Source organism: Protopterus annectens, chromosome 13.part0 (assembly GCF_019279795.1).
Source record: "Protopterus annectens isolate FY-2018-M chromosome 13.part0, PAN1.0, whole genome shotgun sequence".
In the NCBI taxonomy this organism is placed as follows: Eukaryota; Metazoa; Chordata; order Ceratodontiformes; family Protopteridae; genus Protopterus; species Protopterus annectens.
In genome coordinates, this window is record NC_056747.1 from 374,682,370 (window position 1) to 374,701,879 (window position 19,510).

Here is a 19,510-nt window from a genome sequence, read left to right on the forward strand (position 1 = left end):
AAAGCATGGTTTGTGCACCGAAGCCTAGTTTGGGAGATTTGGATGAGAGGGCCTGAATTATTAAGACAATACCTCTGAATAGTCTGGAGTCCAGGGGGTGGGGGGGGGTCTCATTCATGATATGTTAAACAGCTGAGCGCCAAGCAGAAAGTCAGCACATTGTTTTACAGGTAATCAGTTAGCTTTTTCAATGGTTTTGCAGTGGTGTTCATTTCTCGGGGAGAGTGTGATAAATCTGCATATGGCATTGGAGATGGTTTGATTGGTGGATGCATTTCACTTAAAGGCTGCAACAATCAGAGGGAGACTATACTATAGCTGAGCCAGGGAGACTATACTATAGCTGAGCCAGAAAGATACATTTACTTTTGGTATTCCTACAGGATCTATAAAGAAAAGGGGAGACCCTATTAGCACAGAACAGGAGAGAGTTGTTTTTTTTCTGTATGTGGAGTCTAAGTGGAGGTGGAAATTTAGGAAGGGGTCTAACTAAAAAACAAAGCATTAGAAAGTAGTGGTGTTTTCAAGACTGTTACTCAGATGTATGAGGATTTGAAGGGACTGGACATAGAAGTAAGCTTTTGACTAGCATCAAAAGGCATTGTTTTTGTTTTAGAGGCATTAAGCAATAATTGTTTATCACTGACCCATTGAATAAGGCCATGAAAATCAGACTGACATTTAAGTTCAACAGAGGAGAGAAAGAATGGCTGGAGTAGAGTATGGCCATGTCGTCAGCATAAAGCAGGGGAGGAAGATGGGGTACGTCAAGAAAGAGAGAGAGAGTTTGTTAATGTAGACAGTAAAGAAAAGAGTTGCCAGAATAGATAGATCCTTGGCGGACGTGTTTCTGCAGGGAGAATTCGTGAGCAGGTTTATGAGTTGAAAGTCATTGAAAAGTGGAAGTTAAAGGGGTAGTTAGTGAAAAGCAGAGAAAAGTAGGCAAAAAGCAGTTGTGGGTGGCCTTGTGCTCACATGAATGGTTATGCAGAGACATGACAGTATCACACATGATAATTACAAGTAAGGATGAGATGGTAATGTGGAATTAAACAATAAGTAACTGGAGGAACAGGAAAAAAACTGGCCAAAGACAGCAAATAAAAAAGAGACATTTAGGAATATAGAAGAATGTTTACCATATTCATAGAAATTATTCAAACACCAACACATCTCACAAGATACAATAATGCTTCCACAGTCAAAATCTCAAAACAGCAACTTAAAAAGAAAGTGCTTTTACAGGTGGCAAGTCTTCAGCTCCATGTGGGAGGCTACACACCCCACACCATTGTTACTCAATATATGCAAACTATAAGGCAAGTTACCTTTGAGAGAAAGAGGAAAATTTCCTTACCTCTATAACCACAGAATTAGCTTTGCCACAGCATGCATATCATCCAAGTCTCAATGAAATGCATTTTTATCAAATGCTGTATTCCAGTTTTACTTCACTACGTAGGGAGTAGAGTGCTTGAATGCACTGCTAAACTAGAAAGTGCCTATCAGGGCAGAGGAACTGCTCATGAAAACATTTAGCAAATGGGAAGGGTACAGACAATAGGAGGGCTGGGTCTGCTTTAGCTGTAGTATTTGAAGACAAACCATGGACCATAGCCTACTTACACTAGGCAACTTTGCATGTGTATCTCTGATCATTTTTATGTCATAAATGATGGTAGACAAAAAAAATAAATACCAAAAAACACTACTTCTTGTCTTAGCAGAAAAAATCTTTTGGTAAAGGCATGGATGCTACACTCTGAAGATGTAGAGCTCCATAACATTATTCAAAAATAGCAGGGAGAATATTGGCCAGTGGTTATAAGATGACTCTCTTGCAAGAGGCCTGCCCCAAAACAGAACTTAAGTCCAGAGCAAAACTGTTTGAACAAAGGCATTGCCCTCAACAAAGGATATGCGGTGAAAGACAGGAAGAATATTTTGTTACAAGATATGTCCCATTTACCCATGATAGTCAGGAAATACTGTTATATACTTCTAGGTGATGAGGTTTTATCCGGAACCCTTAACACCATGCCTAGAATTACCAGATACCTGCAAACCCAAAGGAGGACGCTGAAGGTCATAAAGGAGGACAAAACAGTAAAGGAGGACAAGGGAGAATGTGTCCTGTTCTGCTCACGAAAGGCAGTGTACTGCAGCTACAAATAATTCTTTACTGACACAGGGGAACCTGGACTGCTGTACAATAACATTTCAATGTGTAATTACATTAAGCTGGTAGTTTGCTTCAAGGACAAAATAACCAATTTATTACTGAAGAGGTTGATGGAGAAAATAACCAATTCACCACTGAATAGTTTCATGGAAAATATAACAAATCAACTACTGAACAGGTTCAGATCTTTAAAATACTCAAGAGTTAAGGCATGTTGCTTTCTTCTTCATGTAATGGTACTGCTAGAAGTTTATTGCTGATAAATACAGCAGCTTAAATACCAGAGCACATGCAAATCCCCACAGTATATTGCACCCATAGGTTCTCACATCCTTGGCTTACTAATTTAAACCAAAATGCTCCTTGCGCATGCCCTGAAATATAGAAATTAAAATAAAAGGACTCCATAAACCTAAAACTGACTTTCTTTCAGTTAATAAACCATCTTCTGTTCTACAACAACATGCCTGCCTAATAATGATCCTGGTCTAGGATACAGTATGAATTTGCAATGCTTTTTGAACTTGTTGACAACCACATCATGTAACCATGGCAGATACAGCTACAACTGGACTGTGTGTTACAATGAAAACTTTAAAAACAACTAATTTGACAGGTCACAAAATAAGTCATTAAAATTAAAAGTTATAGCAAAACTATGTATTTTCATATTTCTCAGATGAGGCGACTTTTCGCAGCAGTTCATCATTCTCAGCAACATAGGCATGGAACTCCAGACAAGAAACAGTCTTAAAATTGTACTTTGTAAAAAGAATTCCTCTGACAGTCAACAGGCAGTCTATTTCTTTCTTTTGTCCACTGTGCGTTGATCAAGTAAAATGCTCTTTCAACGTTGGTATTGTGCCCAGGAATGCAAAAGAAAAATTTGCAGATTTTAAGCAGTTCTGAATAAGTGGCTTCATTTGCACAACTTTGGAAGTATGAATGCTGGTTTATCTTTATATCGTCGATCACACATCATCGACCGGCCACTTAATCGACTCAGTTAATTGAACCAAAACCACGAAAAATTTAAAATGTCGAAAAAATGTCGAATTTCGACATTTCTGGCCGCACCACACCTCCACACCAGTGCTACCATGGGTCAAAAAGGGGCAAGGTTTTGTCGTTCGCTTATTTGGAATTTGACGTTGGAGATGTTCGCACTTTGGTATTTGCGGAAGCCGTTTCACCCATATTGGGATTGACGGTGTAAAGGTTAACCATAAATACCACTGTTCATGAAGGAGACTGTCAAAAAACTTGTCATCTTTCTGTCCTACGAATGATTTCAGTTTGCAGTATTGGTCAAACAACTGTACATCATCTACAACAATACCCTTTTCGCTCATATACTGTACGTTTGGCAACAGATCATCGAACATACTGTTTTTCACTTTGTTTAAAAACATCCTACGAAAGCACTGAAATTCATCAAAGGGTGTCATTCACTTTTCCAAATAATCAATGCATCCTTGGTACACGGACTGAATCTCTGTCATGAATGTCTTGCATTCTTCATCTCAGCCGCCTTCACGCAGTTTTTTCAGAAGTTCTCTCACTTTCAGGGAGATAAAAGTTTCATTCTGTCTGCTTAGCAGAGTTTGCTTTGTCAACTGTAGGATGCTACAAACCTCCAATGCCGATGTTTCTTCCCTTTCAATAGCTGCAATTTTTGCCTGAAATACTGGCATCAGCGAATGCAAAAACCATAAATATATTTCTGAAAAACTGTTCTTGAAAAAATTCTATATCACATCGGTGGATGACTTATGCTCTGAAAGTATGCTTCCAGCGCAGGGAATAACTGCAACAGCCTCTCAGTTGCTGGAAATAGGCTGAGCCATCTGGTTTTACTGTGGTATAGCAACTGCTGATAGTTAACAAATTCATAGAAATCTTTAAGAGCCTCCGTGCGAATAGTATACACAGAAAAATTGTTGAACAACTTCAGCACAATTGCTTCAACATCAACTGCCATTAAATTTTCACCATGTCTAATACAGTTGTGAAGAACATGGGCTGGACATCCAAGGCCCACCAATGGCTTCTTAAGGCTCATTTTCAACTGTGAAAAATACATTCTTACCTTCTTTCCTGTTGATGCCCCCAAAGTTCACGATTGCATTTTGATGACAGACTGTATTTCTCAAGGGTTTCCAGCAGGTAATTACATACCATTTCAGATGCTTCATTTGGCATACTGTCCAGTACAAGTAATCTAGTCTGAGTTCCACCAGCTTTCCAATTAAAATACTGAATGATTATTGGGAATAATTTCTCTAAACCATGGTTACTGGCATCTGTTGCAATTTCAAAGCAGTTAATGCCATTTAATGACTTTACTACTTCCATAACAATGTGAGGACCAATGACAATTTTTGTCCTGGCACATATAATATTTTTAGCAGTTTCAGAGTCACCAAACAGCCTACGCATTAGACCAGCAGTACAATCCATAGATTTATATGACTGATAATGAGCAACAGTGTGAAACGCTAATGTTGCTTCGGCAGCACGTGTCTTCAAAGATTCTGCCAAATGTTTCGGTTCAAAAAAATGACGTGATTTTTTTCAGATGAAGCAGACATCTTTACCATGTTTCTGTGTTTTTCACTAGTAACATGTTGTTCTAAATCAGTGGTACCCTTGTTTGCAACGGACATGTAAGAATCACAAACCAAACACTTTGCTTTATTTTCGGTGCATCCTTCACCAAACCATGGATACTTCATTTACATATGGTCCGAGAATTTGCATTTCCACTTGTTAGTGTTACTGCTGGATGACATTTTTAGATAAAAGACTAATAAAAAGATACAACAGGACTGTTAAAGAAGTATATAATGTTACAGAGTCTCTGACCCTCCCTGGAAACTGCTCACTGAAGGAGATTTAATGCCATATTTTCTCCCAGCCAATCAAACCCATGCTGTTTGGTGTATGTTTATAAGGCTTTAGTCAGATTTCTTGTGAGTAAGAGGTTGAAAACTGTGGTCAATATCCTGACAAACAAATGCTAATAAATAAATTATAACAAAAAGCTTTAAACAATATAAATTAGAGCTTATATATAAATTATACTTACTCTATCTTCCAATTCTAGTTGATAAACTACTAATACTGTAGAAAAAGTTTAAAAATTAAACAATGGTCCATGGCAAAGGTTATGGTGAGTTCTGCCCACATCTGGCCATTACACCTGGTTATTTGGGCTACATAGTCCTGACCAAACCTTTGCATGGTTAAGTAAATCTCATCATAACCCACACCCCTTCCATAATGATCTGACACCTGTCAGAATGCTTTTTAAGCAACACTATGGCTGTGTTAGTTGCATTAATAAAATCTTCCACAAATGCATACAATAATTTACACTGTAGTACGACTTTATAAACTATGCTCAGTGAGATCATTCATAGCTGCCAACCCCCCCAAACGTGGAGCTATGCTTCACTGCATCTCAAAATATGGAGCAAAACACAACATGTGAAACTTTCATTATGGGGTTTATTCAAGCTTCCTTCTAGAAAGGATGTGCTTCCTTTTGTGCTCTAGCTCACAACATCATGAACCACATATCTTATCTATTTATTTATGAATATATCTTACTATAGTGCTCAAAATTATTTATTTTATGGAGACTGTAAGGTGCATTATAACATTTTATATTAGTTGCATTAATAAAATCTTCCACAAATGCATACAATAATTTATACTGTAGTACGACTTTATAAACTATGCTCAGTGAGATCATTCATAGCTGCCAACCCCCATTTTTCCAAACGTGGAGCTATGCTTCATTGCATCTCAAAATATGGAGCAAAACACAACATGTGAAACAACTGCTAAAATCTTTAGCTAGAAGGCTTGCAGAATAACACATCTCAAGTATACTTCGTTAAGAGGAACTTTTCTAATTTTTAGTCTTAAAATGTCTGACATGATGACCTGGGCTCTTAAAGATTAAGTTGTACAATAATAAATAGCAGGATTTGAAATTATGTTTTTAATAGAATTTATGTAAAATTTAATTTCAAAAATCTATAAAATTGTTATTACTTATAAAACTACTCCTAGAAAATTTGGGATTTTGTTACTAGAGATTGTACATTGTCCTTGTCTTCTATGAATAAATCAAATATTTTATACTCTCTTAAATTAACTTCTAATCTACAAGTATGGAAGATTTTCTCCTGGAAATTTCTACATAGAAGGTTTTACACCCCTAATAAAATTGAAAAATTTAACTCTTCTGGACAGGTGATATGTTGGAGATGCTCTCTAGAGTGTAAGGCAGATTGGTCTCACATTTTTTATGATTGTTCTCACATTAAGAAATTTTGGAATGATATTGAAAATTCTCTCCGAGCCATCTTCACTGATTCTTTTATATTATCAAAACCTTTAATTTTTTCTGAATGTAAATGAATCCATTGTATTGAATAACAAAAATAAATGTCTTCTTTGGACAATTTTAGCAGTAGCCAAAAAATGTATTACAAGAAGATAGAAATCTTCCTCCATTCCAACCTTACAAGATTTCATGATCCCTTTGGTTGAAGTAGCGTCAATGGAAATAAAAGTTAAAGAATCAAGAATATACCCAAGAAAATGGACTGGTAATCTTTGGACAAAAGTTTTATCTCTTATTCAGTCACTGAATTCGGATACATCATCAACTAATTAATCATATTGAAAGTATGAATGAATGAACATTGTACCCTACTTTACATTTTATATTGCTTGTTCCCTTTGTTTCTCTTCCTTTTTTTCTTTATTTAAAATTTTGTATATAGTTTACTATTTTGTTGTTTAAACGATTGTTTTAAAAATCAATAAAACTGTGCTGTACTACATTAAAAAAAAAATAAAATAAAAAGAATTTATGTAAAGGAAGACTAAAAACAATTTAAATGAGTGGAAGAGTAGTTAGAAAACAATGAGAATCTAACTGCAGACTTTAATATGAACAACTACAGCAGTACAACACAGATACAACTTCAGTAGTATAAAACGAGCAGAAACCTGTCAGCAGCAATGCTGAAATTTACATGAAATGAAAAGCAAATATTTACAAGCAATTCTTTGCAACACAAACTCTGGCAGATTTGCTACAAATAGAAACTGAGATTATTTACATCACATGCTACGGTAGGCTACGGTTAAACAGAGAGGTGGGACACAGATATAGTATAAAGTACATTTAAAGAACACCTTTACATAAAAGCCAGCCAGGGTCAGGATGCTTAGCCCAGGTAAAATATGCCTTGCAGTATGTAGTATAAACCTTGCATTTCAACAATGCATAGTATTTACTTGATTCACACCTGTGGTAGCCACCCTTTGGTGTAGCATCTCTCTCAGGTAGTCAACATAGAATGCAAAAAAAAAAGGACATTTCCATTACTGCATTGCTTTCACATATACATTAGCCAAAGGTCAGAGCTTGTACTCACCCCTTCTGACTACACTGTCATCAAGGTATTCTTTTTTTTTTTTTGACAATAAACAATACTCAGAGTTCAGAGCTTGTGTTCGATCTTACTTTACACAAATGCACATTACTCTTGCAAAGCAAGCCAGAACTGCAGTCATTCCATTCGCACGTAGGCATTGCCCCCATCCCAAATACCTACCCAGAGAATCTACTTTGAGCCTACAAGGTTTAAACTAATGAAAATAAAAGACCAGTTACATTACTGTACTTCTTCCACATCACATAGCCAGGAACTTGCATATGATCTTACTTCAGTTCACCTATACACACTTTACTCATGCAAGTGTAGAGTTTGTTTCAACAACAAAACTTTGACAAACCATTCTAATGTATCTTGACTAACCCTGCAAAAAGATATTAAGTTGAAAAAAAACACGTCATCTACAAACAGCTCCCTTGAACACACTGCATAGCTAGTATCTCTTTGACACCTGCCAGGATATTACATTAAAAAAAAAGAAAGAAAGAAAGTCATAAACAGCCGCCAAAATACACCAACCACTAGCATCTGGCTGACCATGCCAGTGTATTATGTTAAAAAAAAGAAAATCATCAACAGTCCCCAAAACACATTGCCTCCCTATATCTGGTTAACCCTGCCAGGATATATTCAAAAAAGAAAGCATACCTCTCAACTGTACAGATTTTTGCCTCATATTTTAGGTCTGTTTCTCATAAAATTGTGGTTTTCTGGCATATCATTAAAGATTAAAGTCAGAAAATAATGTCAGACATTTGAGTTTCAGATTTCATAACCTTCAGAAAATTGATGTTAATGCACTACTTTTGTGCCTTTGTCCCTCCATTATTTATGGCTTTGTCCCAATTTCCTTCTCTAAAATGTTGAGAGGTATGAAAGAAAGTCATCAACAGCCCCAAAAAACACATAGACCACAGGAATCTGCTTGACCCTGCCAGTGTATTAAAAAAAGAAAATCAATAGTCCTCAAAACACATTGCCTAAAAGTCATCAATAGCCCTTAAAACACACATACTATTAGTATCCGGTTGACCCTCCCAGGACAAAAATTAAGTATCTGGTTGGCCCTGCCAGGAAAAAAAAAGTACTTACCTTGAGCACTAATATGATGGTTGACACATTTCTCCACTCTCTCGCTCTCTCCCTCGCAACTAAAGAGTGGGAAAAAATGTGAGAGTAACAGGACTAATCAGCACAATGACTTCTGGACATCTGCATAGATACCTTGGATCTTGTCAATCCGGACTGTTTTTAAAACAGCCCGGAGAAAAAAAAAGATTTTTTTTTTTATTACTATTGAAGCAGAACTTCAGTGCACATGCGTGCTGCCCCGAGTTCCGCATAGAAACGCATTACTTTACTTTAGTAGCAGTTTGAACTGCTACTACTGTGTAAATTAAAGAATTAAAGTGTTTTATTTTTTTTTTGTGTGTGCACAGAAAGCTGAGGGGGCTGCAGCCAGGCAGTCTTGTGCCACGAGCCGCCACTGATGTGATGTACCTGTGGGATTGAAGAAAGCTAGACATGTTTGCCTTTTTAGGCAATGCCTGCCGGATAGAGGGCACAACACTGAAAAGGAGGACATGTCTTCCTTTTGCCGGATGTCTGGTAACCCTACACCATGCCTAATATAAATTAGAGGAACTCTCCAAGCCTTAGAGATAGCTAGTGCACTCTGCCATGTATGGCTGTGATATGGAAAATCATGCTTCTGATTTGGAGCCATGTCCAGGTTACACAGCACATATTTATACATACGATTCACAGTTCTACTGTATTAGTGGACAAAAATGTCTGAGAAGAGTGGATTTTAAAGAACATGTGTACACTGCTATTGTATTTATACTTATCCCACTTATGAGGGATCATGTATTTGTCAGTAGCTTAAAGAAATTGCTTGGCTAATTCTGTTTAAAGATAAAAAAAAAAAAAAAAAAACAGGTCTTGTAATCTGGTGACCACACTGAAGAAGTGTTATGTGCTTGTTCTTTGTGACACATTACAAATGGCTCATACCTGTGAGCCTTTTCCCAAATATTTCAGTATGAATTACAGTGGAGATGCGGGTGCCAAAGTTATTTGTCTTTTCGGCTTTTCCAGGTTAGGGGTTGCCACAGCGGAACTCCGGTCCGCTAATGATTGGCAGTAGATTTTTATGGTGCCGAGTTGCCTGCCCGACACCCAACCTTCAACAAACGCATGCCCATGCTTTGTTTTATTTAGAATGAGTCATGTTTACCTTGTCACAGATTTTAAACATGCCCTCTGTTTAAAAAAAAAAAAAAAAAAAAACAGGATACATCTTTAAATTCAACACTCTACAACCTTAAGGCATTAATAATTAGTTGGGAATTAAACATTTTTTGTGAGATATATTAGAGAATTCCTAAAAGCTAGAAATGTACTTTTTCTTTACATCTTGCTTTTGTACACATTTTCTGCCATTGTGAGGTTTAAAAAGTAAGTAACTGCGGTGGTGGTGCTGTGGTAACTTTGTCGCCTCATAGCAAGACGTTGTCCCGTTCGATTCTCAGCTAGAGCGTCTTCTGTGTGGAGGCATACGTGAATGGGGCGTGCCTTTGTTGAAGGTTGTGCATCAGAGCTGGTACGCCTGTACGTAAAAATCCACTACCAATCATTAGCGGACCAGAGTTCAGATGTGGCGACCCCTAACCGGGAAAAGCCGAAAGACACAAACAAACAAACACAAACAAACTCAGACTCGAGTAAGCCACAAGAAAGCAGGTTTGCAATTATCACAAAGCTGTGAATTCAGGCCTGGCAATTATCACAATGCTAAAGTGCTGAAGTTACTATTTAGTTTCCTGTTTTACATCCAGTGAGGAATTTATTGATAGCCTGACTTTTTCACTATGTAATTTGTTCATTGTTTTTATCTCTTTCAATCTAAGAAGTCTGTGAGGCCAATATGCTAGTTTCAGTGTAAGGAATAATGGCTTGCTTTGTTTATATACACTGTTTCTTTTTCTGAAGAAAATTTGGTGAAGGAAGGCACAGGAAATTACAAAGACCGAATTGCAGCTATAAGAAGTCACTCACAAGATTTGTAACATAAGAAAAAGCTACTCTTAGCATGGGAAATGCAACTTTTAAGGTACACATTGCATAGACATTTCACACAACCATCAGCACTGCAAACATAACAACCTTTACTATTAACAGTCAAATAAAAGTCTTTACTGTGATGCTTTCCTCTATGTAATTAAGTTAAAGTGTGAGCAAACAACCTGGGTATATTCTTTTTAGTGTTCCTAGATACAAACCTCCATTTCTGTATCATGTCATTATATGGCAGCAGCATGTTCTCAATATTTTACTTTATTTTAATGAAGGAAAACTGTAAGTTTATAAGGAAAAGAAAGAGAAATATGATAGCATGTGTCTATGAAAAAGTACAAACTAATTACCATGAGGTACAGATCCTGGAGAGTTGGACCAGTGACTTCCAATGTTTCGTGACTGTCAGCTGACCTCCTGTAATGGATCATTGTGCCTGCTGCCTCATATTCCCCTGGCCAGTCAATGGCCCAGTTCCCATTGATCAAAAAATTCTGTTCACTATCCATCATAGCTGAAAGAAGACACAGAGGAGGAGCATAAACCATTGTGGATCTAACATCAAAAATAACACTACTTTCAGTTTATAATTCTTGCTATATGCACAGTACCTGATAAATATACTGCAGTCTTGTCACTTTCTGTATACCATCATCTTATTTAAATGATTGTCCTAGGTAGGTGACAGCTGTTAAGAAAGTTGAGCCTAAAAGATCTCTGGCATCCTATCAAAATGGCTAGACTTGGAGAAGAGTGAGAAATACGTGTTGCATTTTCCTCTTTTTCTCCTTCTTTTCTATGTCTGTGCACTGTCAATCTTGTAGATGGTAAATATACATAGTCTGGGCAAAGGGAGCCTGCCCCCTTCAAAAAGTGTATTTTGTGACTTTGACAGTGTCACTGCTCTGACCTCTTATAATTGTAGAAGTTTTGGGGCCAAATGCTTGCATGCCAATTAAATTAGACTCAGTTATTCATACTGAACCCTTAATTACATGTTTCTAATATTTGAGCAAGTAAAATATGAGGTTTGGAATGACTAGTGAGAGACAAAATCAGTGGATACTTTCATAGCGGCTTTGCAGAAAGCTGCAATACTCTACATACAAGATACCAATTATAACTTTTATTCATTATGCATCAAATTTAAGAGTTAGTTAAATTTATTAGAAAGGTTGAGTAAATGAGAGGAGCTCCTCCCCTGCATAAAAACAACTTAAAAGCTTTTTCCTTCAAAGCAGTTTATTGAATGAAACATTATTTTCAGCATTGAGCTTAAAAAATATCTACATTTGACAGACCAGTGCCTAAACCTGGAACAGCAACAGTGACACATATTTTTGACTATGAATGGGGAATATAGTATAGAATTCTGACATATGCAAAGGACTCAGTTCTGTACTGTGATATTAATATACAGTTTCAGAATGCTGTCTGGAAAAAATATGTTATAGTTCTGAAATAATAAAGAACTGCAAAGCTGCTAAATGTGAAGAAAGTGCAGCTGCGCACGTTGAAATTAACCATAACAATAGATGATTGAATGATCACTGCCGCAGCAGCCTTAGCATACCTCTCAACCTTCTATAACCTGAACTCCTCTACAAAATTATTAACCTACACTTAACTTCATCCACCCACATGTACATTATAAAAGAAGCTAGATTTACATCCAACTAAATAACTATACCTCCCTAGCTTTTACACTCTACTGTAGTTACACTAATACTCCCTCTTTTTCCTCCATCACACTCACTTCACTGCTGCACATTAATATACTATCCTTACGCTAGTACTTACACTAGTACTCCCTCTTATTCCTCTATCACACAAACTGCTACACATTAATATACTATCCTTACACTTGTACTTACACCAATACTCCCTCTTATTCCTCTTTCACACTCGTTGCTGCACATTAATATACTATCCTTACACTAGTACTTACACTTTAGTACTCCCTCTTATTCCTCTATCACACAAACTGCTACACATTAATATATTATCCTTACACTAATACTTCATCTTATTCCTCTATCACACTCACTGCTGTACATTAATATACTATCCTATAAATGCCTGTTATTACCTTATCTTCCACTAATATGCTAAACTAACTCTGGGAATCTTATTTCATGAATGTAAATATTACTATTCTCTCACCCATACCTCAACATAATCCAACAGTTGTCATCCAATGAAATATTACATTAACTGTAACTGCAAATGTTTTCTTTCTTTGCGCCTGAATGTACATATATTGTATACTTGATTGCATGTACATGTATTGTAATTTTCAGTAATTTCTAAATTTTTGTAATACTTTACTGCAATTTCTCTGTAATTTCTAAAAAAAGAAATTTGTAATACTTTTTGTTGTATGTACATTATATGCAATTATGTTGGAGCTTTTCTCCCCAGGCCTCCACTGAAAATGGGTTCACATCAGCCCAGTGGACTTTCCTGGTAAACAAATGCAAATAAATAAATAAATAAATAAATAAATAAATAAATAAATAAAGGGTAGATCATGCCTGCTCACCCTGGTCGACTTCTTTGAGTCAGTCACCAGAGCTGTGGATGAAGGCAAGGTGGTTCATACAGCCTACCTTGATCTGGCCAAGGCCTTTGATACCATTCCCCACTCAGGAATCATAGAAAAGCTCATTAAGCTACTCATCAACCCCTATATCACTGGGTAGGTTGCAAACTGGCTCACAGATAGAACCCACAGTGTGAAAGTAGCTGACTCCGAGACAGACTGCTGACCTGTCACAAGTGGAGTCCCACAGGGTTGGTCCTGGGTCCTCTCCTGTTTGGTATCTACTTCTCCGAAGTCCAGGCCAACATGAAGGGACTCTGGCTGACAAAGCTTGCAGACGATTGCAAGTTGGGAGCTATAATCAACTCCCCAAGTGATGGTGACATGCTACAGAAAGGCCTCACTGAGACCGACTGGTGTCAGAATCATGGGCTTAAGCTCAATGCCAAAAAATGTGTCATTATTCCCTTTGGGAAAAACCTGGTTCCCATGAATTACCATATTGATGGTAGTCCACTGAACACAGAAGGAGTTATAAGAGATCTGGGAACACAGGTTGACAGCAACCTCTCTTTTGACCACCATATTGCCACTGTGGTCAGAAAGTCCTTCTATGTGGCACATCTCATTACTAAGGGATTTGCATCCAGGAAGGAAGAGGTCATTGTCTCCCATTACTCTTCCCTCATTAAGTCAATCATTGAGTACAATGCCCCATTTGGCATGTACCTCACTAAACAGTAAAGTTCAGTTACAGGCTTGCTGTTCCTGAACTGTTTGAAAGTTTCTGTGAGGCCATTTTTGCTTGGGCTGAAGGAGGGTCTCTGTGTTCATCAGTGGCAGTGACTAACATTGAGCAGCTTCCCTGCCCCCAGTAGAGGTGGTTACTGACTTGAAACTGTAGTTTTATTGGCCACTAGGGGTCATTTCCATAACTCCTTCATCTTCCTCTCTTAAAACCTAGTTGCCTCGTGGTTTGAGCGTCTTTTCAGGCTTGTTGGCTGTTGGTGAAGCACCCTCCAAGAGGAAAAAGCTGAAGAAGGGAGCCACTTTTGAGATTTTAAGTATTTTTTCTCTGTTTATTTGCTAAGTTTTTCTGCATATCTGCCTAGCTTGAGCATTTTCTGGCTTGTTAAACTTGATTTCTGTATTAGTAGCTGTATTTAGAGCACAACCAAAAGCTGTTTGCTGAATTTCCTGTTTGCACTTAATTTTAAATCGTTTTTCTTAAAACTTGCATATTTTCTGTCCTTGACCTAGCACTCTTGTGTGGGGTCATTTACTGCACTGTTATAACTTGATATTACTTGTGAACCTCTGCTATCTCTGTAAAAACAAAACAAAAAAATCTTGCTTTTTCCCACTTTTCTGAGAGTTAAAAAGTTCAGTTACAGGCTTGCTGTTCCTGAACTGTTTGAAAGTTTCTGTGAGGCCATTTTGCTTGGGCTGAGAGAGGGTCTCTGTGTTCATCAGTGGCAGTGACTAACATTGAGCAGCTTCCCTGCCCCGTGAGGTGGTTACTGACTTGAAACTGTAGTTTTATTTTCCCTTTTGGGTCTATTCCTGCTTCTTTCCAGCCCCTGCTATCAAGCACGCTTTAACGTGCTTTAGCCTTGGAGTTGCCACTAGAGCAGCATCGGGCAGCGCCGGTTAAACAAGGTTAAACTCTTTCTGGCTCCAGAAAGTCTGTTCAATTTTTCCCTTAGAACTGCTCTGTTAGGAACCTAAACAGTTTACACCTACACTAAAAAGTGCAGCACTTGTTCCAAATAGCTTATTGTTCTCAAAACGCTCAGCACTTGTCTTATAAGCATATCCCTTGTCTTATAAGCACTCTCTTTGCAGGTCAAGCACTCCTATATTATACAAATCTCTCCCTGCTAAGCCCATTACTTTTCTGTCTCATACCAACTCATAATTCTTTCTAGCATGTCGAAGGGTCAGATGCTGGCGTCCTCTCCTGCCCATTTGGTGAATCTGGGAATTCTGAGACAATGTTACAATTGCCTCATGTACACGGACAACCATCTCCTCCTCCCATGTAACACTATCACTTGTGAGAGATGCAGCTATTTAGCCAGACTGGAGGCTGAGCTCTCTCAACTCAGGACTGGCAAGACCAGGCAGGAGGAGAAGGCAACTACACACACCACAATACCAGTCTCACATAACTCAACCACACCACTGAATCAAACACATAAACACACTAAGACATACTCGGAGGCTCTGAGTAAAATTTACCTAAACAGCAGAGGCCTCCAAAGCAGACACCCAAGCAACTGCAAACTCAATACACCACACAAACAACACATAAACAACAAAATCAGTGTACAAAGCAGTCACTGCCCTTAAGGCCAAATACAACACCAAACATACTTGTCATAGGTGACTCCATAGTCAGACACACTGTCGTCCCACTCACCAGACTGAGTAAGGAGAAGGTCACAGTAAGCTGCCTGTCGGGCGCTAGAATCCGCCACATAACACAAGCACTCAGGTCTCTCAACAGCAGGTACAAGTACGACTCAGTCATTGTCCACGCTGGTGTCAGCGACCTGAGGCGTACCTCCTTGGACTACATGAAAAGAGACATTGAGGAGCTCTCTGATTATGTAGCCCAGGCAGGTATGACCCTGACCTTGAGCAGTATCCTACCTTCACCTAGAATGATGCCACAATACAATGATAAGATGATCAGCTTTAATAATTGGCTTAAATTCTGGTGTCATTCAAAGGATCAATGTCTGTCTGCCTGGGATGACATGCTGGACAAGCCACGCTGCCCATGAGGGCTTGCACCTGTCACCCTAGGCTTCGGATATTGGCAAAGGCTCTTGCCACCCCATAGTGCCTTTTTAGGCAAGGCTCAAATTCTAAACCTACCACCCTAGAACACAAAAAGTAAAAACTAAGGGTAATGCTGCTCAATGCCAGAAGTCTCAATCTCAAGATGCACGACCGAGGCCCTTCTCAGTATGGAGAACATCAATGTCTGTGCTGTGACAGAAACCTGGTTCAAGGCTCCTGAGAGCACTCCAGCACTAGCAGGTTTCACCTCATATCATGCGTTCCAGCCCCAAAATCCGGACAACACCAAGAAAGGAGGTGTCCATATTCATAAAGGACACACACACCTCAAGGTTGGTGGCAGCGCCGATGCATCGGAGACCATCCAGGTGCAATTAACCATAGGCAAGACTGCTCTGCAATTTGTAGCATGTTACAGGCCACCCTCTCAAACTCAGGAACCTCACATGGCCTTCCTGAAAACAATGGAGGGATAAATGTATCTCCAAACACCATCATACTAGGTGACTTCAACTACCCTAATATAGACTGGGAACACTACTCAAGCCCAAACACTCTAGCCCAAAGGTTCCTGGAGTTCATAAACTCAAATGCCATGGAACAACTAGTCACCATCCCCACAAGAGGAGAAAACATACTTGATCTCATCATCACGAACATGGGATTACAATGTTCAACACCGGAAGTATACCCCTCACTGGTGAGATCAGATCATAAACTAATCTCGCTGGAGGTCCTCATCCCGCCCCACCTGAAACAAAAAAGACCACAGTGAAAAACTTCTCAAAAGCCGACTTCACACTTCTAAAAACTAGTGTGGTCTCCTTTAAGGCCCCTGAGCCAGTGGTAAACATTACTCAAACCGCTGAATCACTTACAAATGCCTTCTACCAGCACCTACAGGACTGCATGGATCAGGCAATCCCAAACAAAACTAAGACTCTTTGTACCAAAGGCAAGCGTCCAGTCTGGTGGACCCCAGCCATAAACAAGCTCTACAACAAAAGGAGGAAGCTACTACAAGATAGAGCAAAATCCTTGAAAGGTAAGACACCTTTGATCATTATAAGTAAAAACTAAGAGCTCTCATAAAATCATCCAAGGCAAATTTTGAGAGAAAAATCGCCAAGGATTCAAAAGACAATCATAAGGCCTTCTTTAGCTATGTTAGAGACCTAGGAGGAAACTCCCAGATATGCTCAGAATTAGTTCAAAATGATGTGAAGATTACTGAACCTACACACATTGCCAACATACTGGCTGACAGGTTCAGTGCAAACTTCTCCCCCCCCTCCCCCCCAAAAGGAGAGATATCTATACCAGAGGATTGTAGCCCCAAACATCTCCAACGCCCAGGTGAGAACTGCTCTCTCCAAAGCAAAAACACAGCATCCATGGGACGGATGGTGTCCCCGGCTGTGTGCTCCATGAACTCAATGAGGAATTAAACCCAGTTAGGACAGCTGTTTAATCTTAGCCTCACCTCAGGATACGTGCCCAAGGAGTGGCGGCGACTGTGGTCCCACTTCACAAGGCGGTGCCTCCACCGACCCTGGAAATTACCATCCCATTAGCTTGACAAGCCTTATCTGCAAAGCCATGGAGAGGATCATAATGGAACTCATAAATAAAGACATAGGGAACTTGCAGACTTTGGATCCAACCCAGTTTGGCTTTGTCAAAGGCAGATCATGCCTTTTAAACTTGGTTGACTTTTTCGAGACAGTCACCAAGGCCATTGATGAGGAAAGGCAGTCCATACAGCCTACCTTGACCTGGCAAAGGCCTTGACACAATACCCCACTCAGGTATCATCAAAAACTCATCAGCTTGAATGTAAACCCATACATCACAAGATGGGTTGCAAACTGGCTATGTGACAGAACCCACAGGGTCAGAGTTGCTGGAGCCATGTCAGACTCAAAGCCTGTCACAAGTGGTGTCCCACAGGGCTCAGTCCTGGGTCCACTCTTGTTCGGCATCTACTTTTCTGAAGTACAAGCAAACACAGGAGGGTTATGGCTGACAAAGTTTGCAGATGACTGCAAACTGGGCCATAGTCGAAAACACATCTGACACAGATATCCTTCAGAAGGGCCTCACAGAAATGGATAACTGGTGCCAGAGCCATGGCCTAAAGTTAAATGCCAAGAAATGCATAGTCATACCCTTCGGGAAAAACAAGGTTACTAGCTACCATATAGGTGGCAATCCACTGAGCACAGAAGAAGTCATCAGGGATCTGGGGACCCAGGTTGACAGTAGCCTTCGTTTGACACTCATGTTGCTAAAGTAGTTAGGAAAACCTTCTACATTGCCCACCTGATCATGAAGGGATTCACATCTAGATCAAGGGAGGTCATCGCCCTGTACTCATCACTCATTAGACCTATGATTGAGTACAATGCCCCATTCGGAATGTATCTGACCAGACACCTGCAGCAGCTGGAAAGGCCCCAAAGTTCCTCACCAAAAGGATAAAGGGTCTCAAAATATGTCTTATGCTGCCCGACTGAAAGAACTCCAGCTCTATTCAGTCTCATACCGCTTGCTCAGAGGTGGCCTGTGCCTGACATATAAGGCCATGTCAAACCCTGATTTGATGAATATGCTTCACCTCAAAAATCTAGATCCCTCAGAACCACAAGGCGGGAGACTTAAACCTTGACACGGTTATTAATAGAACATGCTGGAGGGACAGATTCATCACCCAGAGACTCCCTATGCTGTGGAACAAAATCCCGGTACATGTGAGGCAGAGCACCTCGCTGGCCTTGTTCAAGAGGAATCTTGACCAATGGATGGGAGATCGCAGATATACCCCAGGGATTACTTCAGTGTCACTGCTTGACAGAGGCACAGCAAAATAATAGGCATAGTTTTATTCAAACTAAAGGGGTGGCGAAAGCCAAATAACTATGGGCTAGGCTTATAAATGCCCTTGGGCAGATAGCCTAGTATGAACCTATGAACCTATGAACACCTGCAACAGCTGGAGAGGCTGTAAAAGTACCTTACAAAGAGGATCCTAGGCTTTAAATACTTGTCCTATAGGGACAGACTAAAAAAAACCCCCAACTATTCTCTGTCTCATATCGCCTACTTAGAGGCATCTCTGCTTGACTTACAAATCCATGTCCGACCCAGCTCTGTTAGAAATGCTACATCTAAAGAAATCCCAATCCCCCGCACCACACCCTCCAGAGACCTCAACCTCATTATCACAATCAACAGAACAAGCTGGAGGGACAGGTTCATAACCCAGCGACTGCCTATGCTATGGAACATGTCAAACAGAGCACCTCACTAGCCCTCTTCAACAGAATCTTGATGAGTGGATGAGAAATAGAAAATTCACCCCGGGGATCACTCCAGTGGCTCTACTGGACAGAGGCACTGGGAACTAAGGTCAGGTGGCAC

At 39.5% G+C, this 19,510-nt stretch overlaps 1 protein-coding gene across 1 annotated transcript in view; it reads right to left on the reverse strand.

The window, feature by feature from the left end:
* The window catches only part of LOC122787905 (ADAMTS-like protein 5), a 280,019-nt gene that overhangs the window by 79,119 nt on the left and 181,390 nt on the right, over positions 1 to 19,510 (reverse strand). Inside the window, exon 6 of the mRNA XM_044054829.1 lies at positions 11,091 to 11,254. Within this exon, the coding sequence (XP_043910764.1) occupies positions 11,091 to 11,254 (164 nt within the window). The remainder of the gene's footprint in view (positions 1 to 11,090; positions 11,255 to 19,510) is intronic.